Below are 22,068 nucleotides of genomic sequence, written 5' to 3' on the forward strand. Positions count from 1 at the left end.
CTGCGGGGAAGGGGGCAGCCAGCTTGCCCGGCCAGCTGCACGCCTCGGACGAGAAGGAGGAGGGAGAAGAGGAGAGCAGAAGGGGACAGCCGGCCCCAAGCCCTGCTGCTGCCGGCTCCCGCCGTGGGAAGCGGCGCAGCGCTTCCCTCCGTGGGAACCGGCCCGGCACTGGGAACCGACCCCGGCCCCGTGAGTCCCCCCCTCTGCTCCCATCCCTTCCTGACCCCGCATCCCCTCCCTGACCTCCACCCCTTCCTTGCGCCCTCCATCCCCTCCCTGGCCCCTGCATACCTCTCTGCACCCCCCTCCACACTTCCCCGGGTGTGCTGAACCGTGGGGCTCATTTTTGGGAAGGGGGGAAGCTGGACCGCGATGGGCTGAGCCCTCCCTGCTGCCTGCCCGGGGATGTGCAGGGCCAAACCCGGGGGTCCCTGCTGCGGAGCCCTCCCCAGCCTCAGAGTGCGGAAACTTTTTTCGGTGTGACGAGTTTTTCTTCGCGAGGGGGTTGTTTCGGTGTGATGAGTTTTTCTTCGCAGCCGGGGTAGGGGGAAGGACAGAGGTCTCGGCTGGAAGTAAACTACTTTTTTCCCCCCACCTCTGGTTTTTCCAGAGGGGGAACTTTGAGATGCGGTGGGTGCGTACGAGCCCCCAGCCCGGCTCCCCTCCCGGGATGAAACGTCTCCAGCTGGAATCCCTTCCCTTCGCCTTCCCCCAGTGGAATGGTGGTTTCTAGAGGTCTCGGGATCGCCACGGCTGCAGGGTAATCCGAGCAGCAGCTGGAGGCTCCGCACCGCCTCCCGTGCCCGGCTTCGGGGCTTTGATTTCACACAGGGCTCCCTGTCTCCCCTCCTCTCCCTCCTCCTCCTCCTCCTCCTCCTCTGCGGGCCCTCCCCTCAACTCTCGGGAGCGAAGAGAAGCTTTTTAGTGGGTTTCTGGTGCTGGGAGGCTCGCAGGGTTTGGAAGCTTACTCAAGGTAAGGAGAGAAAGGAGAAGGAAAGCTTAGAGGGGTCGGCTGGATGGGGTGTAGAAGCTGGAAGGTGCAGAGGGGGAGGGGGGTCCTTTCCCCCCGGGTTGCATTGATAAAGGCATGGCAAAGGCATTCCTGACTGGGAATTTCCCATCTGTGAGTAAATTAAGCAGACGGGGAAGGTGTGTGTGGGAAGGGGAGAGAGGAAGCTGAGCAAGATTTATTCATTCTCTCATTGAAAAAAAAAAAAAAAAAAAAAAGTAAAGGAAAAAAAAAAGAAGAAGAAGAAGAAGAAAGAATGAAAGAAGCTGCTGGGTGTGACTTCTGAAGCAGGAGGTCAGAAAGCACGGGGTTCCCCTGATAGTGCACACACCCTGTAAACTTTTAGGCAGCTCCCAGGAAACTTGTTATTAATGCTGCAGTCATTAAAAGGCGCAGCCCACGGCAGATTTATTAGCTCAGTAAACCACAACACGTGCCAAGCTCTCTGGAAACAAAAGGGTCTGTCAACTTCACTCCTCTTGCTTGGGGTTTGGGAAGCCTGGGAGGAGAGCGCTGGGGATGGAGCCGGTGGCTTTTGTCGCGGGGAAGTGGCATCGCCTCCGTTAAGCGACGCTCGGCAGCACGGTTCAGGAATTCAATTCCGTGGCAGCGAAGACATTGGAGCAGGGCTGTAAGGAAAGCACAGCGAACCCTGCTGAGCTCACGGTGCTCGTCGCGGCAGTGGGACGAGCAGCCCCTGGTCTCCCGAATGGAAAGCTTTCCCCGTGTGCCTGCCATGATAAATCAGCTGCCTGAATAACAGCATTCACTGAAGTTACAGTGGGAAACTTGTCTGGCTGGACACTGTGCCATTGCTGTGCGGAGAGCAGCCGGTGCCGATCGCTGGCGTTGCGCTGAAATATCGCATTGATTGCCGCTCCGGAGCTCGGCTGGCAGCACCGGGCTATTGCAGCCGAGAGGAGCAGGGCGAACACCGGGAGAAAGGCGCCGGGGAAAGGCAGGGTTGGAGCATCTCGCCCTTCTCTCCGGCAATAAGAAGCGCGCTGGATGTGTTGGATGCTGACGGGAGCGGAGGAAGCTGGCACGTCCCTGGGAGGATTTTCAGCTGAACTTGGCTGGGGGCTCGCTGTCGGCAGCCAGGCGCTCACAGGCGAAGCGGGTCAGTGTGGCCCTGGCGCGGGGCCTGGCTCCCGTCCCACCGTGACCCACGGGAGGCAGTCCCGGCCCCTGGCCCGGGGAGGTGCCTGCTCGGTGCGGGTTATAAATGGCCCAGGAGTGTAGGGAACGCTGTGAGGAGCTGCCCCTTCCCTGCTCCAGGGGCGGTGGGAGCGCGGGGTGAGGCGGGAGGCTGGTGGCGGCGCTCAGACGGATTTTCCCTTGCGGCATCCTGGAGCAGGGCAGACGTTGCTGATTTGTGAATGAATTTGAGCAGCTGCTGTCAGAGGCAATGGGGAGCAATGACAAAATGCCTGGAGGGAGCGAGGACGTGACAAACATCCCAGGGGTCATTAATTTCTGGTGACAGGCTGGACTGGCAGGAAAGGCTGCGGGGTTGGGATGAGGGTCGCCTGCACCCCTATTCTTACAACTAAGTGTAAGGAAAAAAACAGCATTGAATGGATGAGAGGAAATTGGGAGAAAAGGGAAAAAAACATGCCGAAGTTTTTAGGGGGTTTTGTGGATTTTTTTTTTAATTTTATTTTTATATAGGGAAAAGCATCTTGTGCTCCCTGAGGCAGCCACCCAGTGAGCAGCAGTGAGTGTCACCCCTGTGCAAGCCCAAGCTGGGAATACAAGGTGAGCCACCGTCTTCCAGAGGTTTAGAGTTTTCCCTCCATCCCTAACTGCTTTTTTTTATCCTCTTTCAGTCTCTCCTCCTTCCTCCTCCTCCTTCTTCTCTTTTGTTAGCTGGTTGGTGGGGAGAAGCAGACTCTGGAGGGTGGGATGAGACAAGGCATCCTTGTCCAGCAGCCCTCCTGACCCCTGGCACCCCCAGGCTCTGCACGGTAGCTGCAGCACTGGCTGCCTTGGCAGGCTATCAAAAGAAACTTCCAAACACGGAGATGTTGAGGGCTGGGAAGAGATAAAGGTTGGCTTGAGCAAGCTGTTTCTTGTCTTAAAACTTGGCACCTGGACCTATTGAGGCAAATGTATGAACGGCTCAGCCATTCATTGCAAGGAAATCTTGATATTTTAATTTTTATTGATTCTTTTTTTTTTTTTTGGGGGGGGAGGGATTTAATTTCCTGGGAGTTTCTATTGTATTGGTGGTGTGCAGCAGGGGAAAGGAAATTTGTGCACTGGGAATCGCCCCAGCCTTCCCATCTGCTTGCAGACACTGCAAGAGATTAAACCATCCTGGCTGCCTTAGCATGGGACATTCCTGAGTTGAATTAACCAGGCTGGAAATCTCCTGTCAGAGCAGTGGCAAACTGGAAAAAAGCACTTTATCTTCACCATAGTAGACAGAGGGCCATGTGCTGTGGGTAATGTCTGAGCGCTGGTGTCTGCAGGGTTTCTTTTCCTTCCCCTTTCTCCCTTCCTCATTATTTTTGCAGTCTTTGTCTCTGTGATGGTGATTCCTCTCCTTTCCCCTGATTCTTGCTAGCAGCTCAAACCCAGGGGTGGGGAGACAAATCACGTAATGGTTTGGATTGGACCTTAAAGATCATCCAGTTTCAATGCCCTGGCTGTGGGCAGGGACACTTTCTGCTATACCAGCTTATTCAAAGCCCCATCCAACCTGGCCTTGAACACTTTCAGGGATGGGGGCTGTATTTTCAGGGATTTTTTTGTTTACTTTGAATAAGATAATCCTCCTCAGGAAAAATTGAGACTCAAACTCCTGTTGTGATTGATGGGTCAAACCAGTTGTGATTCCTCAACACCATCGTGTCTGAGGTGACACATGTGCATGGGGCTTGTGACTCCTGTCTCCAAGTGGGGCAGGACATGTCCCTGACCCCAAAAGTGCCTGTTTTCCTCCCGTCCTTGAGAATGATATGTCTGTAGTAGTTGGCATGGTGAGGCCAAACTTCACAGAGCAGGATGGGGGAGATCTTTTATCCAAAGCAATTTAATCCTACCGCAAAAGTTCTGTTTTTATCTGTCCAGGATCAAAGCATTGCAACCTCTTGTAAGCAATCTCCAATTCAAAGAATTGTAGGATCATAGGGTAACTGCCAGTTTCATCCATCCCCTTCCCTCTCCCCTAGCCTGGCTGCCCATTTTGTAGAGGGCAAAGCAGGGCTGCTGTCCCTAGAGTATCCAGGAAGGCAGGAGCTCGACATGGAGCACAGGGACTGTGGTAACATTTGGCTAAACCAGTTAGAGCAGTGGCAGTATTGGCTGGGGACTTCTGTGTGGAGTGAGATCCACAGGCTTTGTGCTCCCTTCCCAGTTAAACTGGTGGGAATTAAACCTGGGGATGGGGGTGAGTGAACACCTCTCAGACCTAGTACTAGTCATCCATAAAGTGTCAGGAGGGAAACTGAGGCACTTAAATGGGGACTCAGCATAGCATTAGTGGTGAGAAATTGGTCCTGCTGGGGAAATGGCTCTCCCAACCCACTTCAGATGATCTTTCTCCAAAACCCTCCACCAGCCAAGAGGGACTGGAGAATCCCGGGCCAAGGAGGGGAGGAAAAGAGCAGAGGAGATACTGCACACCATGGGAGCAATGAAGCATCATCTGCAGTGGGAATCATGGTGGGGATGACACACTACTGGTAAACCCTTTATCAGCTCTACCTACAGCCCTTCTCCTCCCCAAATCTCCCCTTCCCAAACCCTGTAGGAAACCCACTGGGTCCAGTAAATGTCTCACATGCTTCACTGGGGTGAAGGCAGCTCCTGGTGCCCCAGCTGATGCTCCACCAAGCAGTTTCACTGGCATTCATTGCTTGCAGCATCATGATACAAGAATTATTGGTGGGGGGGGGGGCAAAGAAAAGCCATGAGGGGAATGAGATGGGAGTCTCCAGCTGTGCTGTTTGCAACAATAATGGCCAGGATTGTGTTTATTATCTCCTCAGTGGAGGGTCTGCAGCTGCATGCTGAGAGCCACAGACAGCAAAGGGGACCAGAGATTATTGTGCGTGGAAAAAAATCCAACCACAAAAATAAATAAAAAGCCCACAAAATCCCAGGCCAGCTGGAGCAGTGCCACCCAGATTAACTCCCAGTCTCCTCGTTTTAACCTTCCTCACTGAAGTCAGCAGCCCCTCAGAGTTGTTAGGAGAAGGGAGATTGGCAGCTTCTGCCTTTCAAGGAGCTAAAGCTGCATGGGGTTCACTTAAAATCCTTCTCTCAGGGCTAAAAGTGTTGCCCAGCCAGGTTGAATTTCTTTTCCCTCTGCTTTCTCATAAATTTTTCCAGTGCTGGCTGCACCATGACAAAGGCATGCTGTTGGAGGCAGTACTTAAACCTGATCTGCAGCCACCTCTGTTGTAAAGGATTCAATGCTCTTAGAGGTCTTTTCCAACCTTAATGATTCCATGATTCAACGAGAAAGAGCTGGAAAGCCATTAGAGATACAGGATGATGAGGCTGTGATGAGTTGTTTGTTCTTGGTGGGATGTGTCTCACCAGGAAGAGCAGAGGCATCACCCTGGGATGTATCACCTTGTCCTCCCTCCTCTCTCTTGTTTCCTTCCCCCTGCCTAGCTCATCTTCTCTGGGGGAACCCATCCACATCTACCTGTGCAGCATGGTCTCCCTGCAGCTCAGGCCAGCCCTCTGGGGTGATCGGAAACAATCCAGATCAGGGGTGTGGGGTGCATCCATAGGCATCATGCCTTTCCCTCACTGACCAGAGAGCTGCTGGTGGGCCCTTGCAATCTGCATTCCCTGGCACAGAACATGGTACCTGCCATCCCAGGGATGTGCATGGCACGTGCCATTTCCCAGCTGGGCACAGTGGCATGGCTGACCAGCTCTTCTAACAGCTAAAGCCAACAAGTATCCCGTGTGGGTAGGAGGTTTCCTCTCCCCGTGCTGCACCTCTTAAGGTTCCTTGCTGGCATATGGTGTTCATCCTGGAGTGCATTCCTCTGGAATTATATCATGTCTCTGGGAGCTGGAGTGCAGCAAAAAACTATCATCATAGCAGGAGCCAGTGCAGGAGCTGTCTGGGGTTGGCTGTCAGGTGTGCGTCGCCAAGGGCTGAGGCTCCAGAAGAAGCTTGCTGGAATCATTTTTGCTTTCAATAATTGACTAGGTAAGAAAGGAGGAGGGTTTAATCCTCTCAAGGGGACTGCTGTGATTTGGGTAAAGCCTGGGTACTCACAGACTCCCTTCATGCCTCACAGTGGGTTCTTGGGCACTGGAGGTAGCTTCACCAGGTCATTCTACAGCAAAATGCATTTGGACTGGCATAAAACTTTGCGTAAACCTCTCCTTTGGCTATGAAGCACCATGTTGAAGGGCTGGTCTGTTCCCGAGTTTGTGCCAAAATTACGGAGACCTCCCATTCTGGGACATGTCACTATGATAAAAATTCTATTCAGGCTGAGTTTGAGATGGTTAAGAAAATATTTGTGTTCCTGGCAGAGATGAAGTCTCTCTTATACTCAGTGAGTGCCAGGATAGTGAGGCTTCCTGCTCTTGGAAATGCTCACAGCTAACAAGCAGAGCAGGGAGGACAAAAAATAGGAGTTGTTAGGAGGTAAAAGAATTCAGAGTTGTCACGCTGGAAGTGAGCAGGAGAAAGTTCTGCACTCTTCCATCCCTCACTGGCACCTATTTGACTGATTCCATTCATCCTGGGCTGCTGGGAACCAGTTGTGGCTGCCAAAGCTCCCAGTTTGAGCGGTTCTGCAGCTGGAATAGCCAGGAGGCAATGGTGGGGCTGGGATGCTCACATCCTCTCTGCTCCCATAAAACCCTGTGAATCCCTCCTGGTGCTGCACCACTCCAGCACCTGCCTTCCCCTGCCCCCAGCCACTCAGGAGGCCTGGCAAACAATTTCCTTTTGGGAATGCCCCCTCTGGGCACAAGCACAGCTTGACTTGAGGCTGGAGATCAAAATTGCTTTCAAAAGCCACAGGAGACTAATTCCTCCACCTGGAAATAAACTGCTATTAAGCTGACAGCTTTCTGGGCTGAGCAGAGAAGTGGGAATTTTGTGCAAATCCTGATGCCATGGTGATTTAATTCCTAATTTTCCTGTGCTGGATGTGGCACCAACATTTTCCCACTTGAGTAAAAATTCCCTGGAGCTGGGCTGATCTTCCTTTACAAAATGCATCTTTTCAAGGAACAAAGCCTTTAGTGTGGCAGAAACTGTATTTCAGCCATGGATGTAAATGAGCTGGAAGTTACTGTATGGGCTGGCAGATCTGCCTGCACACGTTTTCCCTTTGTCAGATCCCAAAATACACCACCCTGCACCTTGATTTCCTCCTCCAGGGGGAATGAGGATACCTGAGGGGGAAGATTGCACAAGAGGAATAAACTACTAGCTGTTTAAGCACTAGGATGATAAATTATCTCTGGCCTCTTGCAAAGCAGGTGGGAATTGTGACATTAACAGTTGTAACAAAGTTTGTTTTAATAGGTCTTTCCATTTCTTTATTAAATAAAGGATTTTCTTTGTACATTAAAAAAAAAAAATAGGGCAGAGACTTTCAGCCAAGCAAGCATTTCAGCATCTTTTCCCAAGTAACAAGCAATAGGATAAGAGGAAACAGCTTCAAGTTGCAGTAGGGGATGTTTATATTGCAAATTAGGGAAAATTTCTTCACCAAAAGGGTTGTCAAGTATTGGAACAGGCTGCCCAGGGAAGTGTTTGAGTCACCATCCCTGGAGGTATTTAAAAGATGTGCAGATGTGGCGCTTGAGCACATGGTTTAGTGGTGGGTTTGGCAGTGCTGGGTTAACAGCTGGATTCAATGATATTCAAGGTCTTTCCCAACCTAAATGATTCTATATTTGAACACAGATCCATAGTGTTGAGCTGTAGGGTTTGGAGGTGCTGGGTTCCCTCTAGGCCAACCCCTCACATCTTCTCTGCAGCCCTTGTGGTGGCTTGGAGAGGCTGCTTGGCTTTGCCTTTGGCGCTGTGAAATGCTTTTGATGTTTTTGATGCTTAATTTAGCTTTGCCTTTGCTAATCTTATCTATCCCATCCCCTGTAACATCTACAAGCATCTCCCTAAAGGATGGAGAACATGTTTGGATATTGGAAAGTCATTGCAGTTTTGGCTCAGCAATTTCTGTCCAGAGAGGAGAAAAGCAAATGGAAATAACCAAGACAGAAAAATGTGAAATGGTATATGGTTTTTTTGTTCTTTGCCCCTTCTGGCTGTCCACAACCTTTATTCCATGGGGTTTGGTGAGATTCAAGTCTTGCAAACACAGACTTGATGCAGGGCAGTGGGATTCTTATTCAGATCAGGAAGCAGCATCTTGTCTCTGTTTATGCAGTTTCTCTACTCCTCACTGGTTTCCACTTGAACATCAAGCTGTTGATTTTAAATCTTTGAGTGTGACTGTCCAGCCACTTCCTTATCCACTGAGTCATCCAACCATCAAATCCACGTTTTATCCACAGAGATTAAGATGTGGAATAGATTAGTGTCAAATGCTTTGTGCAAGTCCAGGTAGATAATGTCAGTCGCTCTTCCCTCGTCTACCAAGACTGTAACTGTGTCATAGAAAGCTGTGAAATTTGTCCAGCAGGATGTGCACTTAGTGAACTCATGCTGGTTGTCACCAACCACCTCCTTATTTTCCGTGTGCCTAAGCAAAGTTCCCGTGAGGATCTGCTCCATGATCTTGCCAGGCAAAATAATTAAAGCACAAAGGAATTCTTAGCGAAATCTTTTCTTTTTTTCTTTTTGCATTCCTTGCATTTCATTCTCATTTTTCCCAGGGAGCAGGAACATGGAGCAAAAAGCAGTCAGGCACCTGCAGGATGCCTTTTTACTCCATCTCAAGCCCTTGGTATCTCTTTACATTAAACCATAAGGGCTAAAATCACCAGTGGCTGAGCTTCCCCTCATCCTAACACTTGCATGCACCAGTGAGGGAAATAGGGTTGCAAATCCTTGTGTTTATATCCTGTTGGAAAACTGGGGATGGCTCTACTGTTCTAAGCAGCTTTGCAAGTCCCACAGATAAAACCATCAGTGTGAAGCGTGATAATTTGTCCTGTAAAAGTGACTTGCACAATGTCTCCTGATGGAGGCCTCCATGAAATCAAGTGCAATTTGGAAGAGCCAAGGGACTGATTCTCATCCTGCTGAGAGAGTTATACCAAGAGTAACTCCACTGAACTCTCTCAGATCCATCTAACAAACGCAGGATCAAACATAAAAACCTGATACTTCTTGGATTCCCATTAGCTCTCCTCTCCCTAAACCCCAGAAGTCTCAAACACTGAGTATAAAACCAGGGCTGTTTACAAAGTGTCTCCCAAACCAGCAAACAACAAATGCAACAAGCGGGTCAGAAAACACTGTTCCCATTTACACCAACATTTTTTGGTGAGGTTTCATAATATTTATCAAGAGCTCTTTGCAGTATTTATGAGGGGAAGCTTTCTGTAAGAAGAGCTGGTCTGAAGCAGGCAAAGCAAAAGCCTGAATGACCTTTACTTTCAATAGATTCACACGAAAAAACCAACAACAAAAAAAGAGTGACCTTGTCAGCAGCAGTCTCTTTATTATGGGAGGGGTGTGTGTCTGCAGCAGGGGTTTCATGGTCTCTGGCTGTAGGCTGGTTTGAGCTGGTTTTTCTGCCTGCTCAAATTGGCATATGGGATCTGGAGACCCGACCACGACTGCATCTGTGGCGTCATTTGGGCTCAGTCCACACTGGAAAAGTGTAGCTGCTGCTAGTGCTGCACTTTAGTTGGTAATTATTCTAATTTTACCGAATAATTAATGGGTGGAGCGGGGGGGGGGAAAGGTCTCTTATGCAATTTTGTTGTTGAGAAGCAACTCTGGAGCATTCTGGTGCTCTAAAGCTGCTGTCCCAGCTGCCACTTAGCCTCCAAGATATTTAAAAAGACAAAGAACCAGTGCCAACTTTTTTTTTTTTCAGTCTGGAGGATTTATGGCCTCTATCATAACCTATACACTTATTTCACTTTCCAATAACATTCCCGTTCCCCTGACCCCAATTAGTGCTGGTAGCCAAGTGGGCCTGTTGAGCTTTGCTGTTAAGATTTTGTTTATTCCTTTACTTGGCTGATACAATAGAAAACAATCCCAAAATCTTCCTTCTGAAATATTGTTGCTAATACAACTCTTCTGTCCTTAGCTAGAACAACAACTCTGTTTGGGACGGGTGGACTTCAGCTCCTCCTTTTTGCCTTTTTCTCTGAAATTTTCTCTCTTTGCTGCTAATCCAGAATTAATATTGCCAAGAAATGTAAAAATCACCAGGATCTAGCCACCATGCATGTCATATCTGATTTGGTCTAGTTGTGGGTTGCTGTGGAAAAAACAGATTCTGTTTTCCCCACTCCTGTGTGAGAGCTGGTAACTCTATGGATGGTCACCAGAATTGTTGGAAAACTGACCCAGCAAAGGGGAAAGAGAAAGATCAGAGGGGCTTCTGTTGGATCAGTGAGCCAAACTGGTTTATCCAAGTGCACCTAGTTATTGGGAGGGACTAGGGTTTGGAAGATGCAGCCAAGAATGAGGTGGGAAGCAGTAACCAGGGAGAGTGGGCATCCTACTCTGTCATGGACAAGGGAGAGAGGGACATCTCCAGAGATGTGTATGGGCTGAGGTTGCTTTCATCCCCTTTTGGAGCAATTTCATTCTCTACACTCTACTATAGAGACAACTGGTGTTTTGGGGTTTTTTTTGCACTTCTTACGCATGTACCTCAAGCTTCATTGGGTGAATTTGGGCCTTTAGCCCCAACCCCAGCACCATTTCAGATGATGCTTTGTTCAGAAGCATGTTGAGGGAGGCTGAGGGAATTAAGAATGAAGAATGAGGCAGCTGTTTCCTGACTCCATCAAACAGCAAACTCTAAAACACCTCCCCTAGTATTATTTCTTTAATTAGTCATTGATTTTTTGCTACAGGGAATTCCAGCTTGGTGGTTGCCAGGGCAACTGGAGGTAGCCTAGGTAGCATCCTCTTAATATCCACATTCCCAAAGAGGGGGACCAGTCCCCAGGCAATGGGCTTTCATCCAGGGAGGGATGTGTCAGCTGATCTCCCTAATGAGAAAAGTCTTTGAGGGAGAGGAGAAGGAAAAAATCAAATGCAGTGAGAAGCATGAATTTACAACAACATAGTAACAAAGCTTTCCTCTCCTCACCTCACTCCCCAACCATCATCTGAGGCCTGGCCTCCCTCTGCAATCTGCTTTTAATGTTGGGGGCTTTTTGGCTGGGAAATTTCAGTGTGAGTTTTCTGTTTGAGTCCTGCCACACAGCATTGCAATGGATGAGCATAGCAGGGAGAAGGCATAAGGGCATCTGCAGGCTAACAGAGAGATGTGGGATCTGAGGGGATGGCTGGCATGCTGCTAGAAGCTTGGTCCAACACTGGTTCCATTAACCACCACAGGCTCTCCTTAGGATTGTCTCAGAATATTTGACCTGCAGAAAGGATGAGCAAGATATAAAGACCAGAGCCCTGCAGTCACTACAGGCACCTGAAGCGTGGGGGAAGATATTGCACCCCCAGGAGCTCCTGTTGGAATCAGCAGATATAAAATTACCCATAGAGCTTCCAGACAGCCAAAATGTATCACTGGGATCTCTCCATACCTCAATAGCCATAGAAATGAAGAGGACATGGCTAAACCAGCCCTAGGGTGGCCTGCTTTCTCCCAGTGACTTTCCCCTCACTGTCCTAGGTAATGGTGCCAGTGGTTTCTTGTCCATGGTATTTCATACCTAGGTGAAAGTCCCCAGTGCTGCAGGAGTTTAACTCCTCTTCCTTTTACAAGGGGATACCTTGGCTTCCTGCCTTTGTCAACAAAGCAGCTCGTGGGCAGCAATCCAAAGGCATTTTGGTGCAGTTTCAAACACACACTGCACACAAAACTGTAAATGCCTGCGGTGTGTTTCTTTCCCCATTTCAAAGAGAACCACTGATTATTGCACACAATAATAAAACATGCCTGTACCTGACTAAGCTCTTTGCCAATGATCTGGCAATGCAGGAGTCTCTTTCTTGGACTGGAAGATGACCAGTAACTTTATTTCTCCTATCTTTTGTCAGAGCTATTAACCAAGTAGCATGTTTGCCTATGATGGTCTATTCTGCTCCATAAGGGAGTTTCCAACTGGTACTAATGGATTGTATTCCATCTGCAAAGCAATTGCAGAGCCAGTGAAGGAGAATTCGTGGCAGTGCTGCAAGGAGGGAAGAGGCAATAGATGCTGTGCAAAGACTTCAGCTGAGCTTTGTGTACTGCATTTCAGCTGTGTCATGATCTGTCTGTGCTGCTGGCTGAAGTGATAGATGTTGCAGCGAGAGTCACTGTATCTGCCCACTTCTGGCAATAATTTTTGAGGCCGATCAGGATGGGAATTCCCATGTCAAAAGGGTTTGAGCAGGTGCATATCAAAGCCCAGCATCACTTTGCAATCTTCTCTCAATTCATAGAATCACAGAATAGCTTGGATTGGAGTAGACCCTTTAAAGGCCACCCAGTCCAACTCCCCACAATAATCAGGAACATTTTCAACTAGTCCAGATTGTTTAGAGCCCCATGCAGCCAGGACTTAAATATTTCCAGGGATGGGGCATCTGCCACTTCTCTGGGCAACCTGTGCCAGTGTTTTATCACCTTTATCATAGAAGAAGACTTCCTTAGATCTAGTCTGAATCATCCCCTCTTTTAATTTAAAACCATCACCCCTTATCCTACCACTACAGGCCCTATTAAAAGTCTGTTCCCAGTTAAATTAGGGTTTTGGATTTTGTCCTCTTACTTTTGTTCAGATGTTCCATAAGGAGCCAATGAAGGCTTTAGCAGTGCTCAGAAAGTAAAATTTAACAGTGGTATGTCTTTGGACTTCCTGGTGTATGATTCAGCTCCCACCACAGCTAAAACAATTCTATGAGGAAACGAGATGCACTTCTGAAGGAGAAGTTGGGAGGTCCTGTCCATATAGAGACATCAAGCAGGAATAGCAGCTGGGTAGAATTTGGGAGAAGAAATACCAGTAGACTGGGCTGATACCAATGTAGATACTTCCCTGTATGTGAGATATTTAACATTTGAGGTTTTGCAGTTTTAGTTTACAAGAACTCCCCACTGCTCTAACTTCCCCTGGTAATAAAACATTTCAGTGCAATCCAAATGCAGCTTCATGATAAAATAAAAATAGTAGTATTTATTTTAGGAGGGGCTGCAGAAGGCAGCAAGCTATGTCTGTCTGCACAGAACCAATGGGGATCAGCCTTGATGTCATTAGGAAAGGGATATCTGGAAAAGTGTCTGCAGAGAAGAGCCCTACCCACTATGTCCCTTCTGCACACGTAAGTGTTTTCTCAAGAAACAGTTGAGATGGGCTGATGCTAGGGCTCATCTTATTAATTTTCTGTTGTATCTGTATAATAATGGACCCCGAAGGGGCCTTTAGCAATGGTTTAGTTGCAGGCAACTTGGCCAGAGTTCCAATCTCTGCTTTCTGTTGGCAGGAGGTCTGGGAGACACTGCCATAAAACTTAACATCAGTGATCAGGACAGTATTTTTGCAACACTTTTTCCCCTTTGCACTTTTTTTGCACATTGGCAAGTAGTCCTCAGTCAGTCTCCTGGGAATGAAAGCAGGGCCAAGAACATCATGCTGAAAAGGGAGAGAAACTGAATCCAAGGGGTGGGTGAGGGGAGATGAAGTGTGAATTTCGAGGAAATGGTCTTGGGAAGGTGCAAGGGCTGTGAGGAAGGAATCTCAGCCAGATCAAAGGGTGTGTGGGAAACATGATACTTCGAGGAAGTTAATGAAGTGCTTTTAAACGGTGGGAAAGGTAAGAGACCAAGGAGGCTGAAGTGGGGATGGGAACTTTCATTTAAAGGGATTTATTTTACTTTTTGCTTGTTAAATGAGCAGTTGGCACATGAGGTCTGTTTATGGCTAGCAGCATATCCAAGGACCAGTGCTGATGGATCTGCTTGTCTGGCTTGGTGAGATTTTTTGTTTCCAGCCTTCTGGAGACCTTGTTTGTAAGGCATGGGGAGTCATCACCCAGGACTGCAATAGGAACCAGTGAGGACAGTCCTTGCTGCCTTTGCTGACCTGCAAGATGCTGACATGCTCCTATGTAGCCTCTCCAGAGATGCAGATCTAAGGATTGTTTTGTCTGTCTCTTGAAACCATGCAGCTATTGTTGCCCACTGTTGTGTGGGTGAGTTGTTAGGATGCCATCTGAAGAGGTTCAGCAAAGCTGGAGCGTGCAGATTAGCTCTCTGCTTCTCTTGTATGAGATGATGGAGAGACAGAAATGTCTTGGAGGAAGACAGATCAAAACCAAAGTAGTGGAGAGAACCCCTTGCTTACTGGCACTGTTAATTTGAGAGAATACTTAATGCAATTACCAGAGGCTCCCCAAAGACTGTATATTAAGCAAATTGTCTCTCTCCACGGTGCAGAGGGCTGGGCCCACCACAGCAAAGGCTGAGTTAAACTGAACAAGCCTTGGTTCCTCTGCTCTGGTAGGAGCTTCCACCAGGCCAAGGAGTGTTGGTTTTAGCCACCTGATACAAATCCAAACTTCTAAACTTTACATCTCAAGTCCAAGGAAGGGAGATGTGATATCCATTTGGGCAGTAAGGAGCTGTCCTTTTCTTCCATGGTCCAGTCAAAAGTTTATATGTTTAATAGATCATGCTTTAAGGCAGCCTACTGTTCTTAGAGCTCATTTCCAATTTTGCCTCAATTTGGTTATGTGTGTAAAGACTGCTGACCCAATTTTTTTTCTCCATTAAGTTCCCACTGGGGTTCATAACATGAGAGAAAAAGTCTTTGGGATATCCATGCTATTTAAGGGTATGCTTAATCTCTCCCTTGTAAAGAGAAAGAACAAGACTGCATAAATCAAAGAGTTACACATCCTTCATGAAGTAATTTCTACAGCAATTAAATCTGCTTTTCTATTGTCTTGTTTTCCAGGAGAACAATGCATTTCCTGGCCTGGTTCAATTTGCTGCTTCTCCTTCCTTGCTTTGGTACTACAAAAACCTGCTTCCCTGGCTGCCACTGTGAAGTGGAAACCTTTGGTCTCTTTGACAGCTTTAGCTTGACCAAGGTGGACTGCAGTGGAATAGGCTCACACATTGTTCCTGTCCCAATCCCTCTGGACACCTCCTACTTGGATCTATCATCAAACAGACTGGAAACAATAAATGAATCGATGCTTACTGGCCCTGGATACACCACCCTGGTGAGTCTCGACCTGAGCTACAATAAAATTGCCAAGATTTCTTCCACAACGTTTTCCAGGCTTCGGTACCTGGAGTCCTTGGATCTGAGTCATAACTCTCTGGAAGTCCTTCCGGAGGACTGTTTCTCCAGTTCTCCCCTAAGTGACATAGATTTGAGCAATAACAAACTTTTGGATATAGCTATTGACATTTTTGCTTCAAAAGGTCAAGGCAAATCCCTGAATGTGGATCTATCCAATAATATGCTCAGCACAATTACAAGGCACCATGAAAGGAGCATTCCCAACATCCAGAATTTAAATCTTTCTGGAAACAGGTTAACATTTGTACCAAACCTTCAAGGCATTCCTCTCCGATATTTAAATCTTGATGGAAACCCTCTGGTTAAGGTTGAGAAAGGAGACTTCACGAGGCTGAAAGACTTGATTCATCTATCCCTCAGTGGTCTGCATGGCTTTAGAGAGTTATCTCCGCATAGCTTCAAGGAACTTCAAGCCCTGCAGGTTCTGGATTTATCCAACAATCCCAATTTGAAGTCACTGTCTGCTGAAGTTATCTTTGGTCTGAACTCCCTACAAGAGCTCAACCTCTCTGGCACAGGCATATCATCCTTGCCAAAGACTTTGCTGAAATGCCTGCCTTCCATCAAAAGCATCACCTTGGGGAAGGACATACAGTGTCTTAAGACCATCAAAGAAGGACAGTACCACCGACAAATTGGGCTGACCAAAAAGGAAGTCCTCAGTTGCCATGACAGCCGTGGATCTGTAGCAGCAGCACCTTATGTTTTGTGATGAAAGTGGGCAGAAGAAGGGGTAGGCCAGGGAGGGTGCGGGACCATGGGACTTGTACAGGTGTCGGACTGAGATGGCTTGCAGTGTGCCTTTTGTAAAACTGTCAATAATTTATATATTTGTATTTGCCAATAGTTGTTTGTGGATTTTATAAACTCTCAAATCTCGGTCCGCGTTATCTGCAGGCTCCGGATTTCACCTGGCGCATCGAGGTCCTCACTCATCCCGTCGGCTCAGGAGCGGCGATGCTGGATGATGCGGGGGCAAGTCTCTCTGCAGGTCCCAGGGCAGAACACTCCATCTGGAGCAAACCCTTCATGCCTCAGATGCGTTTGTAGGAGCAAAGCTACACCTCCGCAGAGCACACACCAAAATGTACCAGCTCTGTAGCTGCTTGCTCACAAACCCATGCATCATCCTTCTTTTAATTATTACTCCCCAAAATGTGCCTTCTGGATGTTGCCTTCATTAGCAGCACCCTGTTTTCTGTCATGCACTTTCAGTCTTGAAGAAACATTTCCAGACAAACCTGAATACAGGGTGCACTTAATGTGCTGGGTTTTACATGTTATTTGCATAGGTGTGCAATGAACATTGAGTAAGTCGAGACATTTTCCCACCAATTTCTCCTTTTTCCACCTTGATCCTTTTCATGTCTAATTAACTTAGGTCCAGCTTTGGCAACCTCCTGTCTTTTTACTCTCAGTGAGCCATTGGTCAGAGATGATGTGCAGCAGAGGAAGGGAAGCAGAGGGGTCTGCTAACAGCCACATCTCCCCCAGGAACTAGCCTTTGATGAAGAAGGTTGCAAAGGGAAGAGATCATGTAGCCTAGCTCAGAAAAAAAGAAAAATAAAAAAATGGAAAAGAATCCCTCCTCCCTTTCTGGGGAAGCTTGGAAGGAAACTTTGACAGGGCTTCTTTCTTGATGACCAAGATGCAGTCCTAGAGGATATGAGAGTAAGTTGTTTCCAGGCTGACATTCCCCATCTGAACACAACATCTGCAGCTCATCTGGGCATATGTGAGGCAGCTTGCAGTGCCAAAACACTTCTGAGAACGTGCTGGGGAAGAATTAACACTGATGCTAGTGGTCCTGGAGCACTTAGCTTATCAGAGAAAAGATCTTTGGGTTTTTTCCCAGAGTTTCGGCTTTTCTTTCTCTCACACAGCTCCTTGGTTGCCAAGTGAATCTGATAAACTGAAATCTGATAAAAAGCCTAGTCCTCAAAGTTTTACTGATTTTTTTTCTCCCCCCATTGCTGAAATGCTGGCAAAGGGGAACCCTTCTGGACCCTCTTTTTCTCCAGTCTAGGAGGAAGTGGGAGAAGGCAGTATAACATGACTCAGTGCCAAGTGTGAAGCCTTCAATTTGCTAATTAGGAGCAGTGGAAGTGACTGCTGAAGTCTGGTCCACATCTGGCATGCTCTCTCCAGGGGCATGTGATGTTGTGGATGGGGGTCATGCTCAAGCTGATCTGCAGTTTGGTCTCTAAATCCAGCCCTGCATCAGGGTCACTTTCAATGTTTGATTTAGGGAGATCTGTGTAAAGGTGGTACAGATATAAACTCATCTCACAACTGTCCTTGGGAGTGTTGGAAGAAGCTCAGGTTTTGTTCTCATACCCTCAAAATTCTTGGAAGGTGGAAACCCTGTTACCCAAACCCTCTGACTCCATAAAAGTCAGAGTCAACAACCAACTTTGGATACTGAAATTTGGTACTGAAATACTCCCACATTTCTATCTGTCTCAATTTCAATAATTTGTTTGGGTAGCTCAGGGTGGGATTTTCACCCCTTCCTTCAGTTTTGGGGATTTTTTCCTCTACCACGCCTTTGCAATGTTTGACCAGCTTTCACAATCACAGGAAAGGTTTATTTTCTTAAAAAGGCAATGGGGCTGCCTATGGGCAGAGATCTGGGGGGGAACAGAAACTAATTGCAGTGCAGGACAGGGGCAGTTTGTGAGGAAAGATGTGGGGGTTTTACTGGATTTTGCCTTTTTAAGAGAATCATTTTCTGCTGGCAGAAAATGTATTTTTTTTAAAGAAAAATACATTTTAAAAATACTGTTTACTTTTTTAAGCCTGTACATAGATGAAACATTACGGTTATCACCTACTGTCAAAGTTACTGTCTTTGTAACACTGTGGTAAATTTAAAACCTAATGTGACAATCCAATTGAAGACTGCAAGATTTCCTTGTGTAATCTCATGCTAGCTGCTAGCTAAACTAGTCTTAGCAAAAGCTGGCAAATACTATTGCTGTGTTAGTCTGTTTTTTTAAAAAACCTCTGCAGCATTGTAAGGCTTTGTGATTACTCACAATATAATAAAGTGATTTGGAGGAGAATAAACCCAGATCCCCCAGATTTATTGCTTTAATGCTGAGTGGGTGGCAGCTGTCACTGGGTCTGAAGTGCAACACAGCTTCTCTCCTCTGCTGATCCCCACTGCCCCCATGGGTGCTGCATCTGCAAACTGGAGGCAGGATTTGTCCCACAGTGCTTGGCTTACTATGCTCTTCAGTGATGGAAAGACTTGAGAGCTTCTGTGGTTGACTTGAAGGAAATTAGGAACACATGGCATGAAGCAGCAGAGAGCATGTGGTGCAAATTCCCTGCTCCAGGACCTGCTCCAAAGCTTGTGGAGCAGGTGGAGATTTCTTTGTGGATTTGACCAATCTGGGTCATGGTCTGCTAGTGTTGAAAGGCTGGATTTGCAGCAGGTGGGGTGATGTGGGGAGACACCACAAGACCATGGAAGTTTTCAAGAACATGCAGATGTGGTGCTTATGGAGACGGTTTAAGGGTGGACTTGGCAGTGCTGGGTTAGGGGTTGAACATGATGATGTTAGAGGTCTTTTCCATCCCTGAAGTTTCTGTGATTCTGTGGGGGTGGAAGGGAGTAAAGGGGTGCAGAAATGATGCCACAGCACAGAAAGCTGAACACTGCCAGACCACAGAGCTTCTGGCAGTGAGACACATGTAATCCAGTCTCAGCACCTTCCTCTGCAGAGGTGGGGCTGCTGCACAGGGGACTAAGACCATGCAGAGCCATTGCACCTAAAGAATAAACAGAAACCTCTCCAGAGCGGTCTTCCTGCTCTTAAATTGCAAATTTAATATTAAGGCTTATTGGTGCTGTGTATAAAAGTGGTGCAATAAGAGACTCACCAAGGAAACTGCCTATAGGAAGTTTTGTAATGTTCCTGTTCCTCCCAGGCCTGAAGGAACAACTGCATCTTCCACCCAGGCAGGCAGACTTGCAGGCTGCCTGGAAGAGGCTGTTGGTTTTTTTACCTGTTTCCCCAAAATGCCCCATCCTCCCAGATGGCATATAAAGTAGCCAGATGATAGTCTGTGGTGTGAGATCACCAGGGAAAGCCAAATCTTGCTCATAGAACTATTATGGACTGCAGGGGAAAAGCCACCACCACCAACTCTTAGAGATGCCTGTTCCTCTGGTATCCATCACAAGGTTATGGCCATGAGGCTACACCACCACACCTCTTTGGGGTGGAATCAGTTCTGCTCAGGGGCGTGGCTCAGTCAAAGAGGTGAAGAGTGTCTTCCTCTCCTAGGGAAGGACAATATCCTGGGACACAAGGGTCTGAAGCTGTATTCTCCCACATCCTTGTGAATGCCCCACATATATGATGCTCCAGCACTGTGTTAGATCTTGTCCCTCTCAGTACTCCTTTGCCCCCTTGCCTTACCATCTTTTCAACTGCTTTTTATTCATTCTTTAATTAATAACTTAATTTATTATTTAGATTATGAATTATTGTTTTGATTATTATTTATTTAAATAGCCTTTCCAAAATCCTCTGAATTGGAAGAAACAGGCAAGCCTCTACCAGAAACATGAGCCCCCACATCACACATGTGTGTCCCCTCTGCACCAGTGAGGCACGAACACCTGAAACAGCACTGATGTCCCCACAGAGGAGGAAGGGCACACTGGGGCTTGGATGAGTTGAGGAGGCCCTCATTCAGGGCCTGTCAGCTTGATAACATGGTGTGATGGACCTCGTACCAGGCATCAACAGCCATCTACACCAGGAAAGTCACCCATGCCAGAAAATCCATCCATGCCAGGAAAGCCATCCATGCCAGAAAATTCATCCATGCCAGGAAAGCCATCCATGCCAGGACAGGCCAGCCAGGTTGGTTAGCTGCAAGCTTTGGCTGTCTCCACAACCAGCTCAGCTCTGCAGCCAGAGATGTTTGCCCTGGCAAGCAAGATGGGCGTTTTAATTACAGGCTCAACATTTTTAGAAGCAGGAAAACCTCAGCAGAGGCTGGGCAATAAGGCTAGGCTGGGTAAGGGAGGAAGAAGTAGTGGGTGAGCTTGCATTTGCTTGTGCTGTTCTGACTGCTGAAGAGTTAGCAGCATCTCATACCTCCTTTCCAGCACGTGGGAAAAGACAGTGAGGGTCACTTCCCCCATCTGCCTTGTGCCCAGGGCAGCACAGGACAGACATTCTTTTCTTTATTAGAGAATATGCACCTCTCACTCTCATTTTCTTCTCATCAGTCTACTGGAACCATTTCTCCTGGCAGTCAGCTGTCAGCCCACAGAAGTCCCTTGCTGACTGATTATGTGGCTGACTTCATAACAGAAGTAGGTGCTGTCCCTTTTAAAAATAGCTGCTCCTCTGTACATTTTCCATTTTGCAGAAGGTTTTTACTTCCAGCACATTTGTTTCACAAAACCCTGGCTTGGTCAGGCAGGAAAGCACAGATGCACTCTTGCCATGCCAGAAAAAAATGCTGCATGGCTGGATATAATCCTTCTGCCTGTCCTGGGATCTGCCTCCTAGGGAAGTTTCGGGCAGTGAAACCCTCTGACCCATGCATGTTTATAAAGTATTACTCGTGCTTCATCACGCTCAGATTTCCTTTCCTTTTTGAGTGGACAAGGAGACCTGGGAACCTGATTAAAAGGTGGAAAATTGGAGCTGAAAATAGGCCATCAGATAAATCCTTTCCTGTAATAAGCAGGGAGTTGGAGTACCAGCCCTTAATCACAGTCTTTGTCTCTCAGCATTTGTATGCCTGTGTGCACCCATCCTCACCACCAAGACAAACCCACCCCCCTCCTGCCCCATCCCCATCCCTGCACTCACTGCCGTTCATTAATGGGATTAAAATAAAAGTGGTTCATGCTGCCACAGAGGAGCACCCTGGAGAAAGCAGCAGAGCGCGGTGCCAGGCGCTGTGCATCCCTCGAAAAAGCCCTGCCAGACGCAGAGGGCTTTGGGCAGGGGAGTGTGCTGCCACCTGCCCAGCTCCACCCATCCCACTGGTCTGGCCTCTACTCTGGGTGCACCACAGAAGCGTTAATCAGCCTGAAACAAATCCTGGTAACTTTCCCACCACCCCGGTGATGTCCTTTAACCCCCCTGCTGCCTGTCAGGACCTCTGTGCCACATGCTCCCCTCCCTCCTCTTCCTCCTTAGCAGTAGAAGTGTCACAGCACTTGCTGATAATTGACTGGGGCCGTGCTGGGAATTGGAACCTACATTTCAAAGAGATTGTTAACCTCCTTTTCCAGCTCTTTGAACTGCTTTGCTTTGTTGCAGGTTAAAGGAAACACATGGCTTCTTCCTCCCAGAGTCTCTTTTGATGGGAACATGGCACATCAGAGTTGGTGGGTTTTTACCAGCCAGGATGTTGGTAGCATGGTGCTGCTAAGTGGCATGTAATGATGCATTTTGGGGCAATCAAGATGCCTCTTAAATTTAGAGGTGATTAAACACAAAGAAATGGTCAAGAGGAAGACAAGGGACTGGCAGAAGTATGTGACATCACTCTCCTGACATTATATGGGGGGGGGGTTTCAGACAATGGAGAACCTAGAAAGGGTTATGTGTGAGAACCCCAGCCTTGCTCTGGGGTCTCATATGGTGGTGAAATTTCTCCTCCAACCCGTGCTT

The 22,068-nt window shown here is 47.6% G+C and overlaps 1 protein-coding gene across 14 annotated transcripts; it reads left to right on the plus strand.

Moving 5' to 3' along the window:
- Positions 1 to 50: 50 nt before the first annotated feature.
- On the plus strand, positions 51 to 18,488 carry TSKU (tsukushi, small leucine rich proteoglycan). Of its 14 annotated transcripts, none has more exons than XM_021533919.4 (4): positions 51 to 189; positions 2,681 to 2,767; positions 4,575 to 4,698; positions 15,062 to 18,488. In XM_021533919.4, exons 3-4 carry the CDS (start codon positions 4,676 to 4,678, stop codon positions 16,125 to 16,127), a joined length of 1,089 nt encoding a protein of 362 aa, XP_021389594.1. In that variant the 5' UTR covers positions 51 to 189; positions 2,681 to 2,767; positions 4,575 to 4,675; the 3' UTR covers positions 16,128 to 18,488. The 14 variants fall into 14 exon arrangements, 12 of the variants coding, with proteins under 12 accessions (XP_021389594.1, XP_085430572.1, XP_085430546.1 ...); XM_021533916.3 differs by lacking the exon at positions 51 to 189 and adding an exon at positions 266 to 973; XM_021533921.4 differs by lacking the exon at positions 51 to 189 and adding an exon at positions 996 to 2,129.
- The last annotated feature ends 3,580 nt before the right edge of the window (positions 18,489 to 22,068 follow it).

This window comes from Lonchura striata, chromosome 1 (assembly GCF_050655825.1).
Source record: "Lonchura striata isolate lonStrDom1 chromosome 1, ASM5065582v1, whole genome shotgun sequence".
In the NCBI taxonomy this organism is placed as follows: domain Eukaryota; kingdom Metazoa; phylum Chordata; class Aves; order Passeriformes; family Estrildidae; genus Lonchura; species Lonchura striata.